The sequence below is a fragment of the Gadus chalcogrammus genome, chromosome 13, assembly GCF_026213295.1.
Source record: "Gadus chalcogrammus isolate NIFS_2021 chromosome 13, NIFS_Gcha_1.0, whole genome shotgun sequence".
Taxonomy (NCBI): domain Eukaryota; kingdom Metazoa; phylum Chordata; class Actinopteri; order Gadiformes; family Gadidae; genus Gadus; species Gadus chalcogrammus.
The window spans coordinates 2399692-2424239 of NC_079424.1; the positions used below are offsets into that span (position 1 = coordinate 2399692).

Genomic DNA, 24548 nt, shown 5'->3' on the forward strand with positions numbered 1-24548 from the left:
ACACATGTGTGGGTGTGTGTCTCTATGTGCCTGTGTGTGTGTGTGTGTGTGTGTGTGTGTGTGTGTGTGTGTGTGTGTGTGTGTGTGTGTGTGTGTGTGTGTGTGTGTGTGTGTGTGTGTGTGTGTGTGTGTGTGTGTCTGTGTTTGCACATGTGTGCGTGTGTGTGTCACACATGATTGGGTCATGAGTCACTGGGTGTAAACGTTTGTAAAGTTTTTGGTTCTAAATGCAGATTCCCTAAATATGTTGGACCCGGTATTGACGGCGTTCCATCATCTAAAATAAACCATGACTGCGTCCGTCTGTCTGTCGGGCGTTTTCCATTTATTTGCGGTTCCGTGGCGGTGGACTGTTGTTATTTTATTGGGGTGTATCAAACCTGACACGCTTCAAAGTGACACGGCGGCTGTTTGACAGGCCGGTCATATTCTCTATATTAGATTTATGTCCCCGTTTCGGGGAGTCATTTATCATTGTGGGCGGCAGATCGGAGATAGAGCCGCTGCCCGCCGATGGAAAGGTAGTGGTTGATCCCCGGTGGAACATGACAAATGTGAGGAAAATGAAACAGCTCCGGACAATTATCTCCAACTCTCCGCCGCAGATAGTCCTCAGCTCCTCGGGGAGATTAGAGGAAATGAACTGTGAGTAATACCATCTTTTAAAGAGCCAATGGCAGCCCCCCTTATCACAGAAACGCCATGACAACCTTCCAGACTTTTTCTTGTTCAAATTATACCAAAATAATTAATGTGTAATTGATGGACCTCGGAATGGAGCTGTGAAAGTAAGAGTTCCCAGGAGGGCAGAGGCGGCAGCTCTGCGTCGAATACTCCGGTCTAAACCGGAATAGATTTCTAAACTAGTGTTCACAGGAATTGACTTGACAGGAAGTAGGGATGCTGCTATTAAGACTATAACCCGTGTTCCGCTTTGGTATGTGGAGCCCTCGCGGTTAGGAACAATATTGAAACAACCTCTAAAGACACTTGGTTGTTTTGTGAACACACTGCCTTAATTGGAATGCTGGGAAGCTCTGCACAGCTACATCATTCATTATGGATGCCGTCCTCGCAACTAGTTTTCGCATTTGTTTGGCTGCCTGCGATTCACCACAAGCGCTGTTATTGTGAAGTTCGAAACCGAAACCGCCAGAAGAGAGCAATCACTGGGATGTGAAGTGGAAGACCACACAAGTAACCATCACCGCATTACCCCTTAAACCCCTTCGTCAGCACAAAGAGCAGAAAACAACGTGTTTGTAGGCAGCGTCGGGGCATTCCGTGTGGGTTGGACGGGACTGGTGTTGGCCTCACATCCTTGGGTAGAGATAAACGACTCCTTCTGCGTGGGAACCGTCGGTTTGAAGAAGGCCTTTTTCGCTGTCTCAGCAGGAAGGCGGATGTGATGTGGAAACGTTTTGGAGAGATTGAAACTTAGACCGGTCTGGTTCTCAGAGCAAGGAGCGCTTGACCTCGAAGGCCAGTGAGCCTTGAGGCGAGGCGAGGCCTGCCGTGAAGTGTGTGTACTGTGCGTCTGGCGACGTCTGGTGATGCCAGTGAGCGAGTGGGAAAGACATTGAAAGATGTTCCTATTTACAATATAGTTCATGAATCATTTAACCACTTTACCATCCAAATGTACAACACAAGGTTAATACTACTTCATTCCTGTTTTAAATCCATTGCGTGAAAGTGCTTGGGAAGCAACAGTTTCTGGCAGGCCATAACAGGGTAGAGATCGAATATGAAGGAATTAGCAAGAAACAAAAGTAAAAGAAACACAATTTCTGGGCATTCCCACCCTGCTATTGTTGCATTCTCGGAATCCCCTGCTCTCAGAAGGAACGTCTTTCATATTGACCCTACTTTCAGGAATCACGGTCACAAGAAGCTTCTCTGAGAGTCCCTGAGGCGACACAGCTTGCAAACGGTTCTACTTCCATCTCTGTTGTTTTCCGAGTTGTCCGTTTGAATCTCCTTCACGGTTCCCAGGTTTGTTGTGAGCGTTTTAGCTCCGCTCCACAGACTCAATGCAGCACTTGTTACTTTCACTGAATTACACTTGAGCCTAATCCGGCCGCTAGCTTTGTTTTACAATCAAGGAGCTTTTATTCTTCAAGGCTAGCTGGTTCTCAGCTGTCGACAGGCAACCGTGGCACGGTGCACTTTAACCCTCTTAGCCAATCACGGCAGTTTATGGGGCGGGGAGCAAGTGAGCAGATTATGACAATTAGTTCTGCATGGGGCCATCGAGAAGTGGCAGTGAGGCGCCACAATGCCGGGAGCTCAAACAGTGTGGTATTGATACTACAGTGTCGTATTTATGTGTTGCATAAGGGTCAGTTTAGTTTGCTGTGAGGTCCAGCAAAGCCGATTGAACCCGGAATATATAATATATTATGTCACGTCAATTTGCTTGATCAATCAAGGGGTTACCTTGAATGTGGATCTGTGTGTGTGTGTGTGTATGCGAGTGTGTCTGTGTGTGGAACGTATCCAGGCGTGTATCAAGCACTATTTAGAGTTTTACATCATGCTTCTAAAGTGGACGCCGCAGTAAGACTGTCTGCCGCCCCTCTGACTGCTCCCATAAATACTCTCTCCGGTCTTTATACCCGGCGGAGGGGATCAAAGTTCAGCGTGGGTGTGTCGCGCCTCACATGACTCACACTCTAGCACAGGCGGAAGAAGACCTCTAGAGCGAACCACGCCGACTCCTGTCTCCGCTGCAGGCAGCTCTGACCGACCGGACCCCAGCCCGCTGTCGTTTGCTGACGTCTCCTTGCGTTTGTGTTCCCCTCCCCTCTCCCCGCGCAGCGTGGAAGGTGATGCTGCAGGCGGTGAGGCCGGACCCTCGCTGGGCCCCGGAGGAAGCTACGCCTGCGTCCCCGTAAGCCACCACCAGCGGGACGTGGGACCCCGGTCCCTGGAGCATCTGGACGACGGCGGCGTTGGCGTCGGCGTCGGCGTCGGCGGGCAGCTGTACGGACACATCGTGGTGCTGCCGGGGCACCAGCGGCCCCGCAGGCCCAAGCTCCAGCCCTCGCAGTCGGTGATCCGCAAGCAGGCGGAGGAGGAGGCCATCAAACGCTCCCGCTCGCTCTCCGAGAGCTACGAGCTCTCCGCCGACCTCCAGGACAAACAGGTGAGGAGCGGGTGGGTTGAGTGGTTGGGGCTGAAGGTGGAGGAGGTGGAGGAGGTGGAGGTGAAGATGGCCGGGGAGATGGTGGTTAAAGAGCCGAGTGGCCAAAGGGGAAGGTGGTGGTTTGAAAGTGGAGGTGGAGGTGGAAGGAGCGGTGGAGGAGGTGGAGGTGGTGAAGGGGATGGAAGGCAGGCAGTTGGTATCATTTGAACTTCACTCATTTCTGGAGGGGGAGGGGGTGATAAGAGGATGAGGATGAGGAGACACTGAAGGTGGAGGTTGAGGAGGAGGAGAGGATATGGAGGAGGCGGAGGCTGGTAGGCGGTGTCCTTTCAACCCTTCCTCATCTCTCTCTGTCCTCTGCGCAGGTGGAGATGCTAGAGAGGAAATACGGCGGCCGGTTCATCACGCGCCATGCGGCCCGCACCATCCAGACGGCCTTCCGCCAGTACCAGATGAACAAGAACTTCGAGCGTCTCCGCAGCTCCATGTCCGAGAACCGCATGTCCCGCCGCATCGTCCTGTCCAACATGAGAATGCAGTTCTCCTTTGAAGGGCCCGAGAAAGTGCACAGCTCCTACTTCGAGGGCAAGCAGGTCTCCCTGACGGACGACGTCGGCGGCGCCGGCGGCCAGCTGGGCGCTCTGGTGGCGGCCGAGCACGGCGCGGGCGGCGGGGGGGACCTGGGCGGCGGCGTCCCGCCCAAAGCGCCCACCGCCCAGACGGACTTCACCGACGCCATCACCGAGCTGGAGGACGCCTTCTCCCGGCAGGTCAAGTCCCTGGCCGAGTCCATCGACGACGCCCTGAACTGCCGCAGCCTGCACGGCGAGGACGGCCCCTCGGACGCCCTGCCGCCGCCGCTGCGGTCCCGCCCGGACCCCGAGCGGGACCTGGGCCACCTCCTGAGCTACCAGACCAAGCCGTCCTCGCTGTCCTCGGAGCCCCGCAAGCTGGACGAGATGCGGGCGTCGTACAGCGACGTGACGCTCTACATCGACGAGGAGGAGCTATCCCCGCCGCTGGCGCTGACCCAGTCGGGGGAGCGGCCGTCCAGCACGGAGTCGGACCTGCGGCTGCGCTCGCTGGGCTCCTCCCAGGACTACTGGTCCCTGGTGCACAGCAAGGACGACGCCAAGGGCGACACGGACACCAGCTGCCGCAGCACGCCCTCCCTGGAGCAGCAGGAGCAGCGGGAGCAGCGGCCGCGCGTGGACCACCTGCCGCTGCTCACCATCGAGCCGCCCAGCGACAGCTCGGTGGAGCTGAGCGATCGCTCGGACCGCGGCTCGCTCAAACGGCAGAACGCCTACGAGCGGAGCCTGGGCAGCCAGCAGGGCAGCCCCAAGCACGGGGGGCTGCCCCCGCGGGGGCCGCCGCGGGGGGACGAGGACCCCGCCGTCACCGCCGCCGCCGCCGCCGCCGTCACCGCCCCCCGACACCACCACCACCACCACCACCACCACCACGCGGCGCACCACCACCAGCGGGCGCGGCAGCTGGAGGGACACCTCGCCATCAACGGCACGGCCAACCGGCAGAGCAAGTCGGAGTCGGACTTCTCGGACGGGGACAACGACAGCGTGAACAGCACGTCCAACTCCAACGACACCATCAACTGCAGCTCCGAGTCCTCGTCGCGCGACAGCCTCCGGGAGCACACACTCAGCAAGCAGACGTACCACAAGGAGACGCGCAACAGCTGGGACTCGCCCGCCTTCAGCAACGACATCATCCGCAAGCGGCACTACCGCATCGGGCTCAACCTCTTCAACAAGTACGTAGACCCCCCCCCCCCTCCCCCTCCCCCCCTGCTGAGATCACATGACCGACAAGGGGCTGAGATCAGAGAGGAGGAGGAGGGCGGCTTTGTGAAAACAGGAACCAGCCTGCGCGTTTTTATTGCTGTTTACTGAGGCTCGAGAGCATCAGGGCCGTAATTGTTGTTTTAGTCGCAGTGAATACATGGTCTCTCTCCATCGGTCGTCACCCGCAGTGAAAACAGAGGGGTGAGACGGTGTACACAGAGACAGGGTGGTTTAGAAGCAGGTGGAGGCCACATATGATAGCCTAGCAAGCCAGCCCACCACACTAACCAGCCTGCTATCACATGGTTGGGTGTTTACGTGCGGTTCTTCGGTGTGGACCGTCTCGCCTGGCTATTCTCTTATACAAGTGAGTGCTGCTCCGACCGCGTGCAGTGAGAGAATGTCGGTCTGCAACATGGAGTTTGTTTTGCTTTAATCAGAGGTGATTGAGGATTTGCTCTGCCTCCGAACCAGACATTATGTTCCTTTTAATCAACATGTGTCATTAGGCAAGTGGAGGGAAAAAACTGCCTTTCCACCCACACACACACACGCACACACACGCTCGAACTCACACACACTCACACACACACACACACACACACACACACACACACACACACACACACACACACACACACACACACACACACACACACACACACACACACACACACACACAAACACGCAATCTCACACCCACACATGCACACACACACGCACATACACACAAACAGAAAGACAGACTAGGCCTATGCATAAACTAGGCCTATGCATAAACACAGTCACTCAGTGCCCACATCCCATTCCCCGTTTTTACCCTCCTCCCTCTCTGGATCACATTCATCCCGGGGTAACATTAATCCCGGGGTAACAAGAGCACAGACGTGATCACAGATGTGAAGTGCCTACCCTCCTCCTGTCCTCTTGACTGTCTCTTTTCTGACCCCTGCTGTCTCCCTCTCTTCCTCCTCCCCCCCCTGCTGTGTCTCCAGGAAGCCAGAGAAGGGGGTCCAGTATCTGATCGACAGGAACTTTGTCCCGGACACCCCTGTGGGCGTCGCCCACTTCCTGCTGCAGAGGAAGGGCCTGAGCAGGCAGATGATTGGGGAGTTCCTGGGCAACAGACAGAAGCAGTTCAACCGGGACGTTTTGGAGTAAGTGACCCTCAGCTAACCCTAACCTAACCCTTACCCCCTTCACCGTATTCCACTTACCCTCGGCCCCTTAACCCTAACCCAGTAACCTTAACCCCTTAACCCTCCCTGCAAATTTTTTGACCTGTTGTCCTCATCACAGCTTCACTGATTCAAATGGTGTTGTTCCATGTGAATCCTGTTTATTAACGTTTTAAGTTTCCAGTCTTCAATTGTGTGTTGTGTCGGTTTATTTGAATGATTGCATGCTGCTTCTTGTCTTTGCCAGCTCTTTTGCAAAATAGCTTTTATCCTTTCAATGAGACAAACAAATCCACACTGAAGAATACAAACTCTAAACCCCCAAACTGGCCCCTAACGTACCCCTAGACAGAACACTTTATTCATCTTGGAAGGGGGAATCGGAACCTGTGTTAGAGCAGCAGAAGCAGAGTGCAAATCCAACAAGAGAATATCAAATCAGAATAAAAAGGCCTGTTTATTCCTGCTGCTCCATGCACGCCGGTGAGGAGACACAGGGGCGAGCATCACTTAAATGTGTGCTTCCCGCTCCGGTATTCATTGTATTCTCTGATTATCCAACCCCAACTCTAACTTATTTTGGGGAAAAGCCATCTGCTGAGGTAAATTGATGTTTAAGTATTTGGTCCGTTTGGGGTATCGATTCTCTTGAGGGCACTGCAGATAAAACAACGTTCTTCGACCCGTTTAGAATCTGACTTATATCCATGCTCATTCCCAGTCTGTATATCCTGATGAGTTAAATTCCAGCCCACTGAAACTAATGACTGAATATGTGAATGTTGAGTGACTCTAGTAGTGATTGAGACTTCTCTGATTACGCTGTTACGTACCAGACATACTTCCAGAGGGACTGCTGAGGAAGACATATGGGTCACGTAAGTCCACCTAAGTGGCACTTGCAGCCTGTAATAGCTGCTTTGCTTTGCATCAAATCAGCTGCTCAGACTTGACAAAACGCTGACATGCCTCATCACTGGCAGAATCGTTGTTCTCCTAGGAGGTGAGGGGCACATCTCAACAACAACATGAACATCAACCCCTTTCCCACTGACCTTTCATTGACCCCCCCAGACCCATACACGTGCAGTATGACATCATGGCCACACGTCTGTCCGAGTGATGACAGTTTATCGTTTAGCTCCGGAATCTCAACAGCGCTGTATATTCCGCGTCGGCAACTTTACAGGACATTTACATTGGCATTTCGGGCATTTAGCAGACGCTTTTATCCAAACCGACTTACAATAAGTATATTTGTCAGAAGAAAGAGGGGGGGGAAGGCTATGCAGAGTGTAGGGTGAACTTTGAACACGTGAGTCTTGAGTCTCTTTTGGAAGCAGGTGAGCGACTCTGCGGGCAGGGAGCTTGTACCACCACTGCGGTGCCAAAGCAGAGAAGAGCTGTGGCTTTGATGATCGGCCTTTGCTTGCTCTTAGCGATGGCGGTGCCAGGCGTCCAGCTATGGTAGTTGAGCGGAGTACTCGGGCTGGGGTTTGTGGTCTCAGGGCTCGACATGCAGCCTCTCCCAGACTTGTGATGCCGTCCACGGCCCCCACCCTTGAACTCCAGTGAAGTTCACTGAGATGCAAAGCAGAGCATCCACAGCTGATCTGCATTGATGACATGACGCCCGATTACTGCTTTGGCCCACGCCTCTGAATCCAAACGAGGGACATTTGACCTTTGCTACTCCAGCATGACCAAATGAAAGTCTAGTCCACTCCCACTTCAAGTCCTCGTCCGTCACTATTGATTGCTCACGGGATATGCTACCCACTTAAAGAATGGTTCATTCACAGTCTGTGTGTGTTGTGTGCGATTGTGTTGGAGTGATTAAGTGTTTGATTGAAGATTCGCCCCAAACACTGCATTAAAGCAATATTCCACCCTTTCTGCTCCCACAAGTTGCTCTGGCTGATAGCTTATTAGCTTATCGTGCGAAGCATGTCATACCCTTTTGATATTGGCTTCTGTGGAGTAAAATGGTCTAAATGCTAATCGGCCAAAAGAAAGTGATTAGGGTCAGGACATTTTGGTAAATCAAAAAAAATGATTACCATATGAGGCCAAATATGCATAATGGATGAAATATTGCTTTAAAGTCACAAAGTGTAACATTTCATCTAGTTTGTAGCTTGAAATTATTCTTATCTGTAGTCAATGCTGCATGCATTCAATTATGTGATCAATGAAGGCACATCCTATGACTGATATAATCTACAAATACAAAATGATGGCCAGCCCGTACCACTCTATTTGTTTTCAAGAGTCTTAGAGATACGCTAGGTTGCGTCTCACAGTTGCACAGCCAGTTAGCAGGTTGAGTTATTTCAGTTCTGAAGGTCCCCTAGCTACTTACTGGGAGGGGCTTAATCTTACACAACTCAACTTCAATGTGTAAGACCGAGTCTGTGAGCTGAATTGCCTTGTGTACTCTACACAAATTGCTTTTCTTTAAATAATGTTTTTTGTTTTTGGTTTTGTCATTTTAATATTCCATTCTCACATCAGAAAATCTTTGGTGTAAGAAAACGTTACAATTATAGTAAACCGAAACCAACAAGGAAAAGTAATGCTTCTAAGGTATAGGAAGACCGACTCTCTCATCTTAGACATGTGAGCGGTTGCTCTGTGCTCGATGTGTGCTGTCTGACCGGCTGACTCTCTGTGTCTCTGTCTCCTCCCAGCTGTGTGGTGGATGAGATGGACTTCTCAGCCATGGAGCTTGACGAGGCCCTGAGGAAGTTTCAGGCCCACATCAGGGTGCAGGGGGAGGCCCAGAAAGTGGAGCGGCTCATTGAGGCCTACAGGTGGGTTGGTGCTCCATCAGACCAGTCTACACGGCCCGAAGGCCTCCGCTAAGCCTGGGGCTAAATTTGCTGGCGCATGGCGATCACACTGCGCGGGTTAGCGGTTTGAGTCCCACTGGTGCCACACCCTGGCCCCATAATATGTCAGTGTCGGTTGTTTAAGGCCCTTGGTTTGAGCACAGCATTCTAGATGTGTTCTGACTCGAGTCTATCCTCTTCGCTGCTCATGCCCCCGCTTAGGCAATGCTACAAACATGGACATAAAAAACTGAACAAGTCGGTTAAAATGTTTATTTTACGGTGATAAGAAACGTATCTTTTCATAATTATGAAGGACATCTTTTGATATTTGATCCCTAATATTTGACCTCTATTTTACCAGCGTCAGCGTATCATTGGCCAGATCAGTAGCTGGCTTCTGCATGGATATAGCCTCCTCCGGCTCCTCAGTAGTCTTAGTTTTGGCCCTTCCCCTTCACCGTAGTGCAATGCATTCAATCAGCCAAGAAGGTCGGCCCTTTTTCCTTCACTCCGACTCCACGTCAAAATAATGCCCGAACACCAAGTACGAAAAAATAATTACTGTCCATTACTGTTTATCGTTAGCAATTCAGGAAAAATGTGTTATTGTTTTGGACGACGAGAAACATGCCTACATCTTTGCTTACGATTTTCTTTCTGACCGGGTCAACACTTTTGCCAACAATTTGTCTCCATGCTATCATATTGTAAGACTCTTTGTCAAGAGACGTGTAATCGAACTCCAAAATCAATGGACAGCAGCAGCACCAATAGCCATGCGACATTCATCCAATGTTAGAATTATCAGGCCCTAGAATTATCCGAGCGTGTTATCCGAGCACATCTGAGCGCATAACATTCCAAATTGTTTTTCCAAGACATGTCGCTCATGTCAAAGCATGAAAAGAAAATGACATCACCTGGCACAAGGTAACGAGGGGGCGTGTAACTATTCCAAGTGCCAGCTTCTTCTTCCTCATTCGTGAAATGGTTTTGAAAGGTGGAACGGACACCCATTGTGAGCCCTGGAGGGCTGTTTATTTCCCCCTCAGATCGCGTCACAGTGGAACGCTGTCACACGCCAGCGAGAGTAAGCTCTGATCAGCCCAGCCAGGGCTGTCTCTGGCGGTGTTAGGACGGAGGTTATCTGCATCTGAAGGCTCGGGGTCCCCCCGCTATAACTGACCATCTGACATTTAAATATACATTTACGTTACATTTACATTTAGGGGATTCATTCACACATTCACACACTGACGGCGGAGTCAACTACGCAGGTCGACAGCCAGCTCGTTGGGAGCAGTCAGGGTGAGGCGTCTCGCTCAGGGTCACCTCGACACTCAGCTAAGGGGAGCCATGGATCGAACTAGCAATCTTCTGGTTAGCAGCCAAACCCTCTTTACATCCTGAGCTCCTGCCGCCCCCCGTCAGTGGCAAACAGACCCCACATATGATCCATGGGACCTCCACAGAGGTCACCTCCAAGAGCCGCTGAATCTTGAGTCTCGATATCTGGGCTGTGGGGAAGATGCATCACTCTCATGGCTGGCCAGGAGATTGTATAGATGCACGCCCATGTCAGTATTGATCCCCCTTGTGGAACGAGGAGGGAGTCATTGGAGAAATGATTAGTTTCCAATAAAGATCTCCAGAGGTGGGGTTCAAACTTGGGTCATTCTTAAAGTCTTCACTCGTACTTCCTGTCATGCCTAGTTAAGTGTCGGTTGGGTGAAGGTGAGTGTGTGAGTGAATGTGTGTGTATTTATGTGTGTGTGTGTGTGTGTGTGTGTGTGTGTGTGTGTGTGTGTGTGTGTGTGTGTGTGTGTGTGTGTGTGTGTGTGTGTGTGTGTGTGTGTGTGTGTGTGTGTGAGGCTGTGTGTTGATGTGCATGAGCGTGTGTGTGTGTTTATAAGTGTGTGTGATGTGTGTGTGCAGGTATTTGTTGTATGCGTCGCTCCCGACCTGAGTGTGTTCTCGCGTGTGTCTTGCAGCCAGCGCTACTGCATCTGCAACCCGGGCGTGGTGCGACAGTTCCGGAACCCGGACACCATCTTCATCCTGGCCTTCGCCATCATCCTCCTCAACACGGACATGTACAGCCCCAACGTCAAGCCCGAGAGGAAGATGAAGCTCGAGGACTTCGTCAAGAACCTGAGAGGTACTTTTAACCCCTCAGATGATGATGAGCGCTTTTTCTAACCAGTGGCCACTCATTCACGCACACATTCACACACCCAGTGACCACCCAATCATCATTATAATCTTGCATTTTATATAGTTGAATTACAGCCGGACTGGTACATAAGAATTTCCCTACGCATTGCCCTGTACAACGTGACAAATAAATAAAACGTACTAACTCAACTAACACCCACGGCAGTGTCAGCCACGCAAGGCGACAGCCAGCTCGTCAGGAGCAGTCAGGGGGAGGTGTCTTGCTCTGGGACACCTCGACACTCAGCTAGGAGGAGCCGGGGATTGAACTAGCAACTTCCTGCTTACCAGCCAACCTGCTGTACCTCCTTAATGCACGACCACGCCGCTCATGAGTTGTTGGTACCATTCCCTCTGAGGTATCAATCTCCGGGTGAACATTGGTGGCTATTGAGTTTATCAAACGACGGCTGTTATCCAAGTGAATTGAGATACGACTTTCTCTAGGATGCACAGAGGCAGGCAGTGGACATTGGGGATCGAACCCTGTGCCTCTGAGCAGGGAGTTGAACAGCGACACTCCCCTGCTCCACTTATGTGTATTATTAAGACGTTGGTACAAAGTAAAGCTCCGTGCCGCCCATGGCATTCCACTTTTCATTTAAACATTGAGCTTAACTAGTGGGTGAATTAGAGATTTGTTTTGTGAGAGGCGTGTTGGATCTGAGCCAGTGTCTGGTTGGGTTTCTCTCCAAAGGGGAATTAGCTCTGGGTGGACGGGAGGGCTAACTCATTTCACTCTCCGGTGGAGGCTTGGTAATTAAAATGTAGCATGTGGAGGAGGAGGAGGAGAAGGTGAGGTCCTCTGTGACTCCTGCGAGGTGTTTCTCTGAAAGCAGGAATTCAGACACACCCAGGGGAAAATTTCAGTCTGGGTTCATAACTTATGATCATTAATCACAATCTCTCTCTCTCTCTCTTTCTCTTTCTCTTTCTCTTTCTCTTTCTCTTTCTCTCTCTCTCTCTCTCTCTCTCTCTCTCTCTCTCTCTCTCTCTCTCTCTCTCTCTCTCTCTCTCTCTCTCTCTCTCTCTCCCCCTCCCTCCCCCCCCTCTCCCCCTCCTTCCCCCCTCTCTCTCCCCCTCCCCAGGGGTGGACGATGGGGAGGACATCCCCAGGGAGATGCTGGTGGGGATCTACGAGCGGATCCGGAAGCGGGAGCTGAAGACCAACGAGGACCACGTGTCCCAGGTCCAGAAGGTGGAGAAGCTCATCGTGGGGAAGAAGCCTGTGAGTTCAGACCTCCTCCACCTCCTCTACCCCTCTACCCCTTCCCCCTCCACTCCCTACCCCCACCACCCTCTCCGTCCTCTTCGCACCCCCTCCATCCCCTCTACCCCTCCACCCCCCCCCCCCCCCCCCTTCCAGGGTCTAATGGGCCGAGACTATTTCCCCCTTTCTTTTTCCACTCTGTCTAAGTCTTTCCAGAAGTGCACAGACATTCACACACAAACACACACACGTGACACACAAACACACGCACACACACACACACACACAAACCCACATACACTGAGGAAAGCTATTCCTGTTCCCCCATGTACTATTCAACGGTCCGACACAAGCAGTGGTGCATCAATGGACCACACTGTCAAAACAAGCTGGAGAAAGTTAAGCAAACACACACACACACGGCCACATAAAGACACACAAAGACACACACACACACACATGGCCACACAAACAGACACACACACACAAACACACACACACACACACACACAGACACACACACACACACACACACACACACACACAAAGACACACAGACACACAGACAAGCACACCCACGTACACACAAACATACATACAGACACACAAACACACACATATGCACACGTCCTCACTCAGTCACTCATACACGCACACATATACGCGCACACACACACACACACACACACACACACACACACACACACACACACACACACACACACACACACACACACACACACACACACAAGCAGACACATATACACAAATACATACATACAAACACACGCACACTTACTCACTCAGTCACACATACACACACACACATATACACACACACACACACACACACAGAGCATCCTTAACAAGAGCGGATGCCTCTTGCGTTTCGTCACATTTAACATCTCACACCAGCCGGGACCCCCGAGCTGTGTGGCTCGCCTGGGGCCCCTGAGAACCAGAGGGGCCTGGAACGAGGGACACAGGAAGAGCCAACCGTCCAATCGAATCAACCGTATCACTGCGGTCTCCCGCCTCCTGTCGGCCGCGCCCCCCCCCCCCCCCCACTGATCTGAAGTCAGGTGACCTGCGGGGAGCGTCTGCTCTCCATCGGCTCATTACTTATTCATCACAACCCCCCCCCCCCCCCCCGCGGACAGGAAGTGACTCACCTGGCGGGCCCCGGGGCCCCTCCCACGTTTCATTATCAGAGGCGTGGGGCTGGATTAGGATTCCTATAAAGGGCAGACTGGTTGACTGTCTGGCTTCCTGCTGCAGCATGGGGAAGTCGCTTTTAATAAACCCTGTGCACTGGTGACGGTCTAGTAATATGTTCCTCTCTCTGTCTCTGTCTCTCTCTCCCTCCCTCCCCCTCCCTCTCTCTCTCTCTCCATTTGTCTCTCTCACTATTACTGTTATCTCTCTAACTGCATCTCTCTCGCACAATCTCTCTCTCTCTATTCGTCTAATTTTCTACTATCTCTCTCTATCTCCCTGTCTCTGTCCCTCTCCCTTTCTCGCTCAATTTCTCTCTCTCTATTGCTCTCTCTCTCTCTTTCTGTCGTCCTCTTTCTCTCCATCTGTCTTCCTCTCTCTCTCTCTCTCTCTCTCTCTCTCTATATATATATATATATATATATATATATATATATATATATAACTCTCTTTCTATTTATTTCTCTCTCTCCCCCCCCCCCCCCTCTCTCTCCCCCCCCCCCCCCCCCCCCATCTCTCTCTCTATCATGCTTGACTCCTCAGATTGGCTCTTTGCACCACGGTCTCGGCTGTGTAAGTATCCCTTCCTCTTATCTCTTTGAGTCCTGTTCAAACCCGATGTGTTGAGTCCTGGACCAATAGCACTCCCATTAAATATGACTGAGGGGGGGCTGCCTGACCTGCATGCCTCCTCCACCTCCTCTCCTCCCCTCCAGTATCATTCCCAGGGAGGACTCTGGGCCAGAGTCAGCCCTAGGAGAAGCCAGGGCACTTTAAATGGACGTTAAGTGATAAACGCTGCCCTTCCATTGAATATTTAGCAGGAGCTTTTATTCCAAAATGTGTGATTTATTGTAGATCTAGGTCAGTGCGTAGCAAGTGGGGGTGAGGGTATCTTCCTCAAGTGTACAGGTAGGCTGTGGATATCGGGGATTGATCCCAGAGTCGTTCGGCTGGGGGGTGAACACACTCTAGTGTAGACTATCCTGATCTTATTGAGTGTGATTGTGTGTGTGTGTATGTGTGTCTATGTCTTTGTGTGTGTGTGTGTGTGTGTGTGTGTGTGTGTGTGTGTGTCTATGTCTTTGTGTGTGTGTGTGTGCGTGTGCGTGTGCGCGCGCGTGCGTGCGTGCGTGCGTGTGTGCAGGTCCTCTCCTTGCCCCACCGGAGGTTGGTGTGTTATTGCCGTCTCTTCGAGGTTCCCGACCCCAACAAACCCCAGAAGCTGGGCGTGCACCAGAGAGAGATCTTCCTCTTCAACGACCTGCTGGTGGTGAGCCCTCCCTTCCCACCACACCAGTAGAAACTAAGACTCAACGCACTGAAATCAATAGTGCATCTTACTTCTATCGAACCTTTCTAAAAGAATAAAAGACGAAAAATTGATCAGATAGATGAAAGTCAAAATAGGATCATGAAAGTCCCCATGAATGATTGAATGCTTTTATGAGGGACATAAAAACATGAATGAACCATGAACACAAGTCGATAAGAGAGGTTCAACTTTAAAAGCCGTGAGTTGGCTGTAGTATGGTTATGGTCTTCATCGCTAAAGTCCATAACCATACTACAGCCAACTCATGGCCCAGCCGGAGTTACCCAGAATCCCCAGGGGCAGCCCAGGGCATGTGGGTGTGGTGAGCTGGGGGTCCTTATCTGATGAAGAACTGATGACATGTACAGCGATAACATCTCTTTGATGCCGGATGGGGAAACCCAGACCAGAAGCCCAGTGTAACTCAGGTTACAGTGAGGGTCTTAGAGGGTCCATGTCCCGGTGCAACACTGAAGAGGATCTCTTGGTTTCCTCCACAGGTCACAAAGATCTTCCAGAAGAAGAGGAACTCGGTCACGTACAGCTTCAGGCAGTCCTTCTCCCTGTACGGCATGCAAGTGATCATCTTCGAGAACCAGTGTAAGCAAACTGGGAGTTTTTACTTAGTTAAAAAAAAAAAACTTTTTTAATTAACAAGATAATTTGAACTTTGTATTTACTTAGTTCAAATGATATTATAATTTATTAATTTCATGGTTATTATTTTTAAGAATTAATTGATATTTTTTAAACTAACAACGGTCCCTTCTCGTTCCTGATTGGCTGGGCAAATCAAATAAAAACACGCCACTGTTGCCATGGTTCCCCCAGATTACCCGAACGGGGTGCGGCTGACGTCGGCGGTCCCGGGCGCCGACATCAAGGTCCTGATCAACTTCAACGCCCCCAACCCCCAGGACCGCAAGAAGTTCACCGACGACCTGAGGGAGTCCGTGGCGGAGGTCCAGGAGATGGAGAAGTACCGCATTGAGTGTAAGCTCTGCTCTGGGGCCCCTTGGATCCCTTCTAGGGCCCCTGGGTCTGGGGGCGGCCGTGTAGTGACATCACAAGTGGGAGTGGCCAACCAGGCTTGTAACAGATGGATCAACCGACCGGCCTACCCAAAATGGCGTCCTGTTAAAGTCCGCCATAACTGCTGTGTCTAGTGGCTTTGTCCTGAATGATATTGTTCATTAGAAACTTGAACATGTATTCATATTTTTTCCATTTTGGAAATTTGGTTGTAGGTTTTGATTGTTCAAAGCCTTACTTTTAAGTCATTTACAAATCCGCTTCATGACTAAATGATAATTATATCGTAAATTTTAATTCAGCAGACTCTTGTATCCCGAGCGATTTACAGCCATTTATACACACCTTCAAAGCAGAGTCAACCGTGCAAGGCGACAGTAATTAGGGTAAGGTGTCTTTGCTCAGGGACAACTCAACACTCGGGGGATCGAAATAGCAACCTTCTGGTTACCATCCTCCGGCTCTACCCCCTGAGCTCAACCGACCCCCCCCCCCATATCTTCAAGGGGTTCCGTGTGTTAGTGGTTCCATTATCCCCTTGAAGCCCAGCCCGTAGTAGTATCACTTCCTGTTTTCAGTCTTCTCCTTCCTATACCCTTCCCTCTAACGCTGTCGTCCCCTCCGCAGCCGAGCTGGAGAAGCAGAAGGGCGTGGTCCGCCCCATCATGGGGTCGCAGGGGTCGGGGGTCAAGAAGGACACCGGGAACGGCCATCTGAGCCGCGCCAGCCTGGACGACAGCTACGCCATGGGGGAGGGGCTTAAGCGGAGCGCGCTCAGTAGCTCCCTGAGAGACCTGTCGGACGCAGGTGAGACGGCGTTGCCCACCGGCCGTGGCAGTGGCAGTGACGTGGTGTAGAGGGTGTTGGGCTCCCGGCCGAGAGGTCCCGGGTTCGATTCCGCCCGATATCCACACTGCTGTATCAACTATTATAAACTGAGTAGTAGCGACTATATAGCAGAAGCTGTCCGAAAAACGGCTTATCTTGAATTGATTTACTGTAATTTAAAGGGGTGATATCATGCCACCAGCCGTTCGGAAATCTGGCTTTCCCTGTGCCCTAGTGACATCACTAGTGGGCGTGTCCACCTGGAAGTATGCTGGATAGATCAGTCCACCAGCCTACCAGGTGCACTGTGGCAAACGACATCACAAGTGGCCGAGCCCACTAGTGACATCACGAGTGGTCGTGGCCACTTGTGATGTCGTGATGCCACTAGTGACATCACGAGTGGGCGTGGCCACTAGTGATGTCGTTTGCCACAGAGCACCCGGTAGGCTGGTGGACTGATCTATCCAGCATACTTCCGGGTGGACACGCCCACTAGTGATGTCACTAGGGCACATGGAAAGGCAGATTTTTGAACGGCTGGTGGCATGATGTCGCCCCTTTAACTGAACAGTTTAATGTAGGAGCCTTCTAACCTAGTAGTAGTGGAACGTGTCAAACGAAGAATAGGTGCATGCAGGCTGCATAGGTGTAACTGTTGTTGTCTCTGTCCCACTCAGTCGGACGATGTCATCACCCTGCTTGTGTGTCCGTCTGGACTGGCAAGTGATTAGCTTTGCCTTGAGGCTGAAGTTAGCTCCTTGCGACGCTAGCTCCTTGTAGCGCTTGCTCCTTGTAGCGTTAGCCCCTTGCAGGCCACCGTACCATTGGAATGTTGGATGGGGGGATTGAGAGGCTCTTGACACAGAGACAGTGAGAGAGGATGGATGGAGGTGTGTTCTAGTGGTGATTAGCGTCAGTGGCAGGGTCTTAACGTGGTCACTGAGTGACACACGATTTGGGAGTCTGGGTTTATAAGGAAGTCCTGTTGGCGTGGTGGTTATTCAGACATTCTTGAGGGGATCTCGCATATGGGCTCACATTAAATCACACACACACACGCACACGCACACGCACACACACACACACGAACGGACATTTGGCTGCGACATGGGCTGAACATATCTCTCTATTGGTCTAATTGTCTCGCTAACAGTAATTGGAATCGGAGGACTTTTCTTTGAAGATGGCAATTTGTGTGTGCCTCTATCAAGATCGAAGGGTTCACCTGAAGCACTCAAATGCGAACGTTAAAAGTGAACGTTTAGCTGCCTTAGCTGTGTCTGTGGAGTTCTCATTAAGAAGTGAAACTGCAGTGCAGTACCGCAACATTGATCAGGGGCTTACGGAAAGTTACAGCTTGGGAGACGAAACTTCCTGCAAACGATCAAACAAACCATTTATGTCAAACTGAGGTTTCCTCCAGGCTCTTTTCGTTGTTGGTGTATAAGCACACACTGCTGCCTTCTCCTTCCCTTTCACAGCGCTCAGTAGTGATTAGCTTTGCTGTGCGTCCGTTGCTTCTCCCCTCTCACCGCTCTCCAATAGGCTTCCGTTAGCTATAGCTAGTTAGCAGCGAGTGCTGGCCATCCTCTAGCCATCCGTGGCGCTAGTTAGCCTAGCCGCTAGTCCTGGATGCTATGTGGTTTCTCTAATAACCTGTGCTGTCACGTGTTCTGGGCAGGCAAGCGTGGGCGACGCAGCAGTGCAGGATCACTAGACAGCAATATGGAAGTAAGTAGGAAGCCATTGCATGCCGGGCTGTGCACGCCGTGGTGCTGGAGCGCTGTGCTAGTCTAGCTCTCTGTTTGTTTTAGTTTCTGTCGCTGTGTATTTTGTCTTGGTGTTGGACTGTTGCCTTGCCTGTCTTTGGTCACCATGCATGCCTTGGGCTGACTGCCAGAGATCTGTCCCGTCTGTCGAGAATGGGCCCCCTCTCACTCCCTGACACACTCTCTCTCTCTCTCTCTCTCTCTCTCTCTCTCTCTCTCTCGCTCTCGCTCTCTGCCTCTCTCTCTCTCTCCCTCCCTCCCTCTCTGTCTCTGTCTCTCTCTCTGTCCCTGTCTCTCCCTCTTCCTCTCTCTCTCTCTTTCTCTCTCTCTCTCTCTCCCGCTCTCTCCTGCTCTCTCCCGCTCTCTCTCTCCCTTTCACTGTTTCATGCACTCGTGTAACCAGCATGACATGACGGCAGACACCTAACTTGCTGTGGTGTACTTGACCTAAGCCTTCCTCCCAAACCCTAGTTTATTTTAGAAGTAACACAGTATGAAGGACTGCAATCGCCTTCGTTTCCATCCCGCCTTTATGATACATTTACTTTTATAACCAATGTTACGTAGCTACTCCGCTAATTATACATCAAAACAAAGGCTCTGTTTTCCACCCAGACATACTGCTATTTGCACACTGTTAAGCCACAAAGACTATTTATCTCTTAGAAGAGAATTTCTTTTTTTCCCAGTTGCCAACCTTTAAGTCGGTAATTACAGACATCTGAGTAAGAACAAGGTTCTATCTAACAAGCACACAGCTCACACACTGAGGATAATCTGTTTTGCATGGCTTTTAAGATATGTTTTGGCTGTTTTGGTCTAAACCTGATGTTTTGCGTGCTTGTGTCGTTTGAGTTAAACCGATCTTGTTAATAACCGTCTTACAATGTTGTGGTGTGACGTGTTCACTGCAGCGTGTTAGAAAACAGTGCATGTTAACTCAACTGTGTGTGTCACACTACTGAGCCACTGAGTCGGTACATTAACATGCACGCTAATGGGCTTCATCGTTCGGAGTCAGTCAATCATCAGAATTGCTAACTGTCATGTGAACACCTAAGTTCGGCTCAGCAAACCGATTTATCCCCGTAGAGTTATATGATGTGATTAAGACGCCTTGAAGTAGTCACGATTCGCTAACCATCCGCGTAATTTAAGACCGCACAAAACGCCGTCCAATATTTTAGATGAAATGACAGATCAAAACATATTTAAGTACTTGGATGGGCAAAGTATTAAAAAATGTTTTGATGACTCATCGAATTTTAAGTGTATTCAAATACTCGATGATTTATTGAAACATTTTTAAATACTTTGAGGGGCGAAAGTCTCATACATAATCATGGTACCGGCGGTCAATAGTAAGACGACTCGTCGACTTAAGAAATTGCCGTAGACAAATTTTCACGGTCGACTACGCAGACTAATCGCGGCAGCACTAGTTCCTTGTGTGATGCTAGCTGCGTGTGTTCCTGTGTGATGCTAGCTCCGTGTGTTCCTGTGTGATGCTAGCTGCGTGCGTTCCTGTGTGATGCTAGCTCCGTGCCCTGACTCTCCTCTCCCCCCAGGGCTCCATCATTAACAGCCCCCACTTGCGGCGGCGCGCGGCCACGCCCGGCCGCGACTGCCCGTCCCGCCACAGCGGCCAGTCGCTGCCCAACTCGTCCTCGCTGCTGGGCACCCTGTTCGGCCCCCGGAGGGTGAAGTCCCCCAGCCCCACCCAGGCCCAGGCCCAGGCCCACCCCACCCTCATCTCCCACACACTGCACCCCACCAACCTCCACCACACGGCCCGCTCCGAGGCGGACGGCCCGGCCCCCCCGCCCGGCCCGCAGACGCACCCCCACCACGCCCAGTTCTGCCACGTGGGCCAGAACCCCCCGCCCTACCACCACCACCACCACTACCACCCCCCCGCCCTGGTCAAGCACCCGCCGCCCCACCCCCCCTTCCACGCCCCGGCCCCCACGCACCCCCCTCCCCCCCAGCAGCAGCAGCAGCAGCAGCAGCAGCCGTCGACCTCCGCCTACCCGCCTCACCCCTACGAGAGGCAGGGGCACGGCAGCCATGGGAGTCACCCCCCACACGGCGCCCCCCACGGCGCCCCCCATGGCGCCCCCCACGGCGCCCCCCACGGCCCCCCCCACGGCCCCCACCATCACGGGCCCCCGACGGCGGCCCCGGCTCCGGCGGCCAGCAGCACCAAACCCAAACACAGCGGCATCAGCACAGTGGTGTGAGGGCCGGAGGACCTCAGGGAGGACTCCGGGAGGTGAACCCGCCCGGTCACGCCGGTCCCGACACAGAACACTCCCTGTGTCTGATTCTTCTTCCACTTCCTCCTCCTCCTCTGCCGCCAGCGCCGCCGCCGCCGTCGTCGGCGTCGGCGGTTTGTTTCGCGGGAACGGCGGACTCCCTGCGCGCCGCTCCTGTGGTTGCCACGACGACGACAAACTCCCGCCGGAAAACGAAACGGCTGAGCATGCACAAAAGTAACAAAGACCACCACTACTGTTTCCCCCGACGACGGAACCCGAAGGAGCGGCGCGAGGAGGGCCTCGATCGGACATCTTGGGAGACGAGTGAGCGTGCGCTGGTTCCCAACCGACCACGGGGGGGCGTTTGTCTCGTGCGGGCGCGTTCTGGCTAGGTGAGGCGCCGAGCCCGCCGAAAGCTAACTATTTTATCCTAGCCGTAGCTCAAAGTACACACTGTGATATCTCTGTAAACAGTCCTAAATGTGCCAATAATGGAAGCATTTACAAAAAGTTAGTCACAAGATATTTTCTCTCTCTGTGTATATCGTTGCATATAGTATTTTGTAAAAATAATGATAATATTATCAATAGTTATTATTATTACTACAGAACAAATGGCAGTCTATATGGCATCAATTCAAACTCAGTATTATACTCTCTCTAGTGTAGTTGACCTCGTTTCACTATTAAGAAACCGGTAAAGCTTTGTAGGAAGTTTAGTGGGTCCAAATGCTCTACGGTTGCCTTCGACATTAGGACGCCGTGGTGGAGTGGATTCGGTCACACCTTCCTCTACAGCACTCCGGCAGAGAATGTTCCGCGCTCTTCCGCTGGTTGAATGTCTGTTAGCCTCTTGCCCCCCCAGCTGTTTTTTCCATCATCGTTTGATTTGTTTGGAACAATTTTTTTTTCCTTCGTCCAATAAAGAAATGCTCTGTACATCATCCTCCTAACTGACTTAAGCGTGGCTCTCCAACTGTTATCACATTATTATTTATTTTTTTATAAACATGCGTGGTGTTTATGTCTTTTTTTGGGTGCTGGGACTTGAGGTAGTTGCTGAGGAAGGAGTCCGACCGTGAACATGCACGTCGTGCGATGGGGAATCTCAGCAGGCTGAAGATTCTCCCGCCCCCCCTCTCACCAATAGAATGTCTCTTCACCGACGATTGTCTGCCGTAGGAGCAGTACTAGTGTTTGAACTCTGCCTACTCCCCTTCCATCGCACTGGACCACAGCTGTAGTAGTGCTGGTATAGTGTTTACTGAGGCTCAGCCAACTCTATCACAGGCCACCATACAGCTGTAGTAGAAGCATTTACTGAAGCTAAGCCTACTTACATCATTCTCCACTATAGAGCTGTAGTAGTAGTAGTGTTTTCTTAAGCTCGGCCTACTTTCTCTTCCCTCCATTATAGATCTGTAGTAGTAACGTGAAGCTATCCTACTCCCCTCTACACTCCACAATAGATCTATAGTAGTAGTGTTTAAGCCTACATCCTTTATGTATCACCTTTAACTATAACTGTTGACATCGATCGACATGAACGGTATCATAGCCTATAGTCTTCATCAGATAGATATAACTGGGTTTGAGTCACATATGTAAGTCGCTAACATGTTTTATTTACACATACTGTATGTAGTTCCAAAAATCAGTAGCTTAAGGCAGATATTGAAATAGGATATTAAGCTGATATAGGAAGGCACTCTGCCAAGACCAGTCGTCCATCTTAGTTGTCCAGCAAAAAAAAACATTGTTGAGGACCTCCACATGACCGGATCTCAGGACTGCTGCGTTTGCACACCGCAATGACTATTAGAATGAAACGGTTATAATCTTCATATTGAAAGCGTAAAGGATTATTACTTTTTTACTGAGTCTTTTCCAATTCTATTTTTAGTTAAAGTATGTGTCTTTTATGAAAGGCACAATCATTTCCAGAACATGAATGTTAATTTACTTTTCTCGTCTCAAAGTATATATTTATATAAGACCTGGCCCTTAATTAGCGATGGAGTTACCTAAATCATTTAATTCAGCCCAATTAGTGTTGCAGAGACTGGAATAATTACAGAGTGTTCAGAGAACTTCAGAGTAATTAGGATGGAAAAACAAATCCATCCTACAACTGACCGACGACCACACACACACACACACATGTACATACACACACACACACACACACGCACGCACGCACGCACTCTCACACACACACACACACACACACACCACTAATTGGCTTGTTCCATTTTGGTTCCAGATGTATCCCTCAATGGCCGTAAGTAAGATATAAACGGATAAAGAACTTGATGAAAACCAAATGTAGGTTTAAATCGCTGGTATTTAAAAAAGAGAAAACGTGTTCCAATGAGCCTGATTGTTCTACATTCTCTTACTTGCTATATTTTTTTAAATGTTTGTGTGAGGTTCTTTGTGACATGCCGTGGATGCCTAACATTTCTGTTCCTCTCGATGTTTGATTTCCTAAACTGTTACTTCTATCAAACACAGAGTTCCCATGTCCCCTGGGCCGGCCATGTAGCATTGGGGTTCGCTCTTCTGGTCTTCTTTATCCCTTTTTCATTTCACATTTCACCTCAGAAGATGTGTCTCTGTAAAAAGATATGGCGATCTCCCCAGGAGTGTAAATAGAGCAGACAGCTGAGCGACCTTCGTGATACTTTTGGTAAAATAAAGACGGTAAAAAGGTTCTCCTTTCATGTAAGACTTGGGACTGCTGAGCAATGATTACATGTAAATAGTCTGTAAATGATAATTATTATTATTATTATTATTACTACTATTCCTCAATGTGTACAGTAACGTTGAACAAGGCGTGTTCCTGCACTACTAATCACTGCTTCTCTCGGCCTCCACCAATGCGGACGTCTCTTCGGACCTAGCGACCAACAGCCCAACTGTTAGCGTCAGTTATCAGCTGTGTCCCCCCCCCCTCCCAAACCCTCAGTCCACTTTATAACTCCAAGGGAAAGGTGTTTACTCTTATTTTATTATTCACTGAGTTTATATTGTAGATCAAGGACTTATTATTATTATTGTAGATCAATCATTATTGATGTAAAACTAGTACTGTGACACTGTTGACAACGCTGAATAAAATGATATACTGTAATATCTATGCTGTTTCATCACCGTCCCTCTGCAATGCTGTGTGTGTGTGTGTGTGTGTGTGTGTGTGTGTGTGTGTGTGTGTGTGTGTGTGTGTGTGTGTGTGTGTGTGTGTGTGTGTGTCTGTGTGTGTGTGTGTGTGTGTGTGTGTGTGTGTGCGCGCGCCTGTGTGTGTGTGTGTTTATATGAGTGTGTGTGTGTGTGCGTGTGTGTGTGTGTTAGAGTGTGTTAGTGTGTGTGTGTGTGTGTGTGTGTGTGTGTGTGTGTGTGTGTGTGTGTGTGTGTGTGTGTGTGTGTGTGTGTGTGTGTGTGTGTGTGTGTGTACGTGGGGGGTTTATATGAGTGTGTGTGTGTGTGTGTGTGTGTGTGTGTGTGTGTGTGTGTGTGTGTGTGTGTGTGTGTGTGTGTGTGTGTGTGTGTGTGTTTGTGTGTGTGTGCGTGTTTATAGTTCTCTCAATAAGAACATTACCTCAATACCACTCCAATGGATGAACGCGATCCGAAAGTTTTACATTTCACTCATTTATATGAATATGTCGCCACCGTGTGGAGAGAATCGGTAAACAAATAAAAAAACAATACATAGATTACGTGAAACTCACGTCAT

General features: G+C 50.5%; 1 protein-coding gene across 2 annotated transcripts in view; it reads left to right on the forward strand.

Annotated features, from left to right (window-relative positions):
• The window catches only part of iqsec1b (IQ motif and Sec7 domain ArfGEF 1b), a 22815-nt gene extending 2605 nt beyond the window's left edge, over positions 1 to 20210 (forward strand). The window contains exons 2-13 of one of the 2 annotated variants that reach the window (XM_056606077.1): positions 2821 to 3148; positions 3514 to 4922; positions 5949 to 6110; positions 8822 to 8944; positions 10957 to 11123; positions 12268 to 12407; positions 14148 to 14177; positions 14752 to 14877; positions 15420 to 15519; positions 15751 to 15912; positions 16579 to 16758; positions 20120 to 20210. In XM_056606077.1, coding sequence (XP_056462052.1) covers positions 2821 to 3148; positions 3514 to 4922; positions 5949 to 6110; positions 8822 to 8944; positions 10957 to 11123; positions 12268 to 12407; positions 14148 to 14177; positions 14752 to 14877; positions 15420 to 15519; positions 15751 to 15912; positions 16579 to 16758; positions 20120 to 20133 — 2941 coding nt within the window. In that variant the 3' untranslated portion in view covers positions 20134 to 20210. Of the gene's footprint in view, positions 1 to 2820; positions 3149 to 3513; positions 4923 to 5948; positions 6111 to 8821; positions 8945 to 10956; positions 11124 to 12267; positions 12408 to 14147; positions 14178 to 14751; positions 14878 to 15419; positions 15520 to 15750; positions 15913 to 16578; positions 16759 to 18463; positions 18731 to 20119 lie in introns of those variants that run through there. The other variant, XM_056606076.1, reaches the window with a different exon arrangement.
• The last annotated feature ends 4338 nt before the right edge of the window (positions 20211 to 24548 follow it).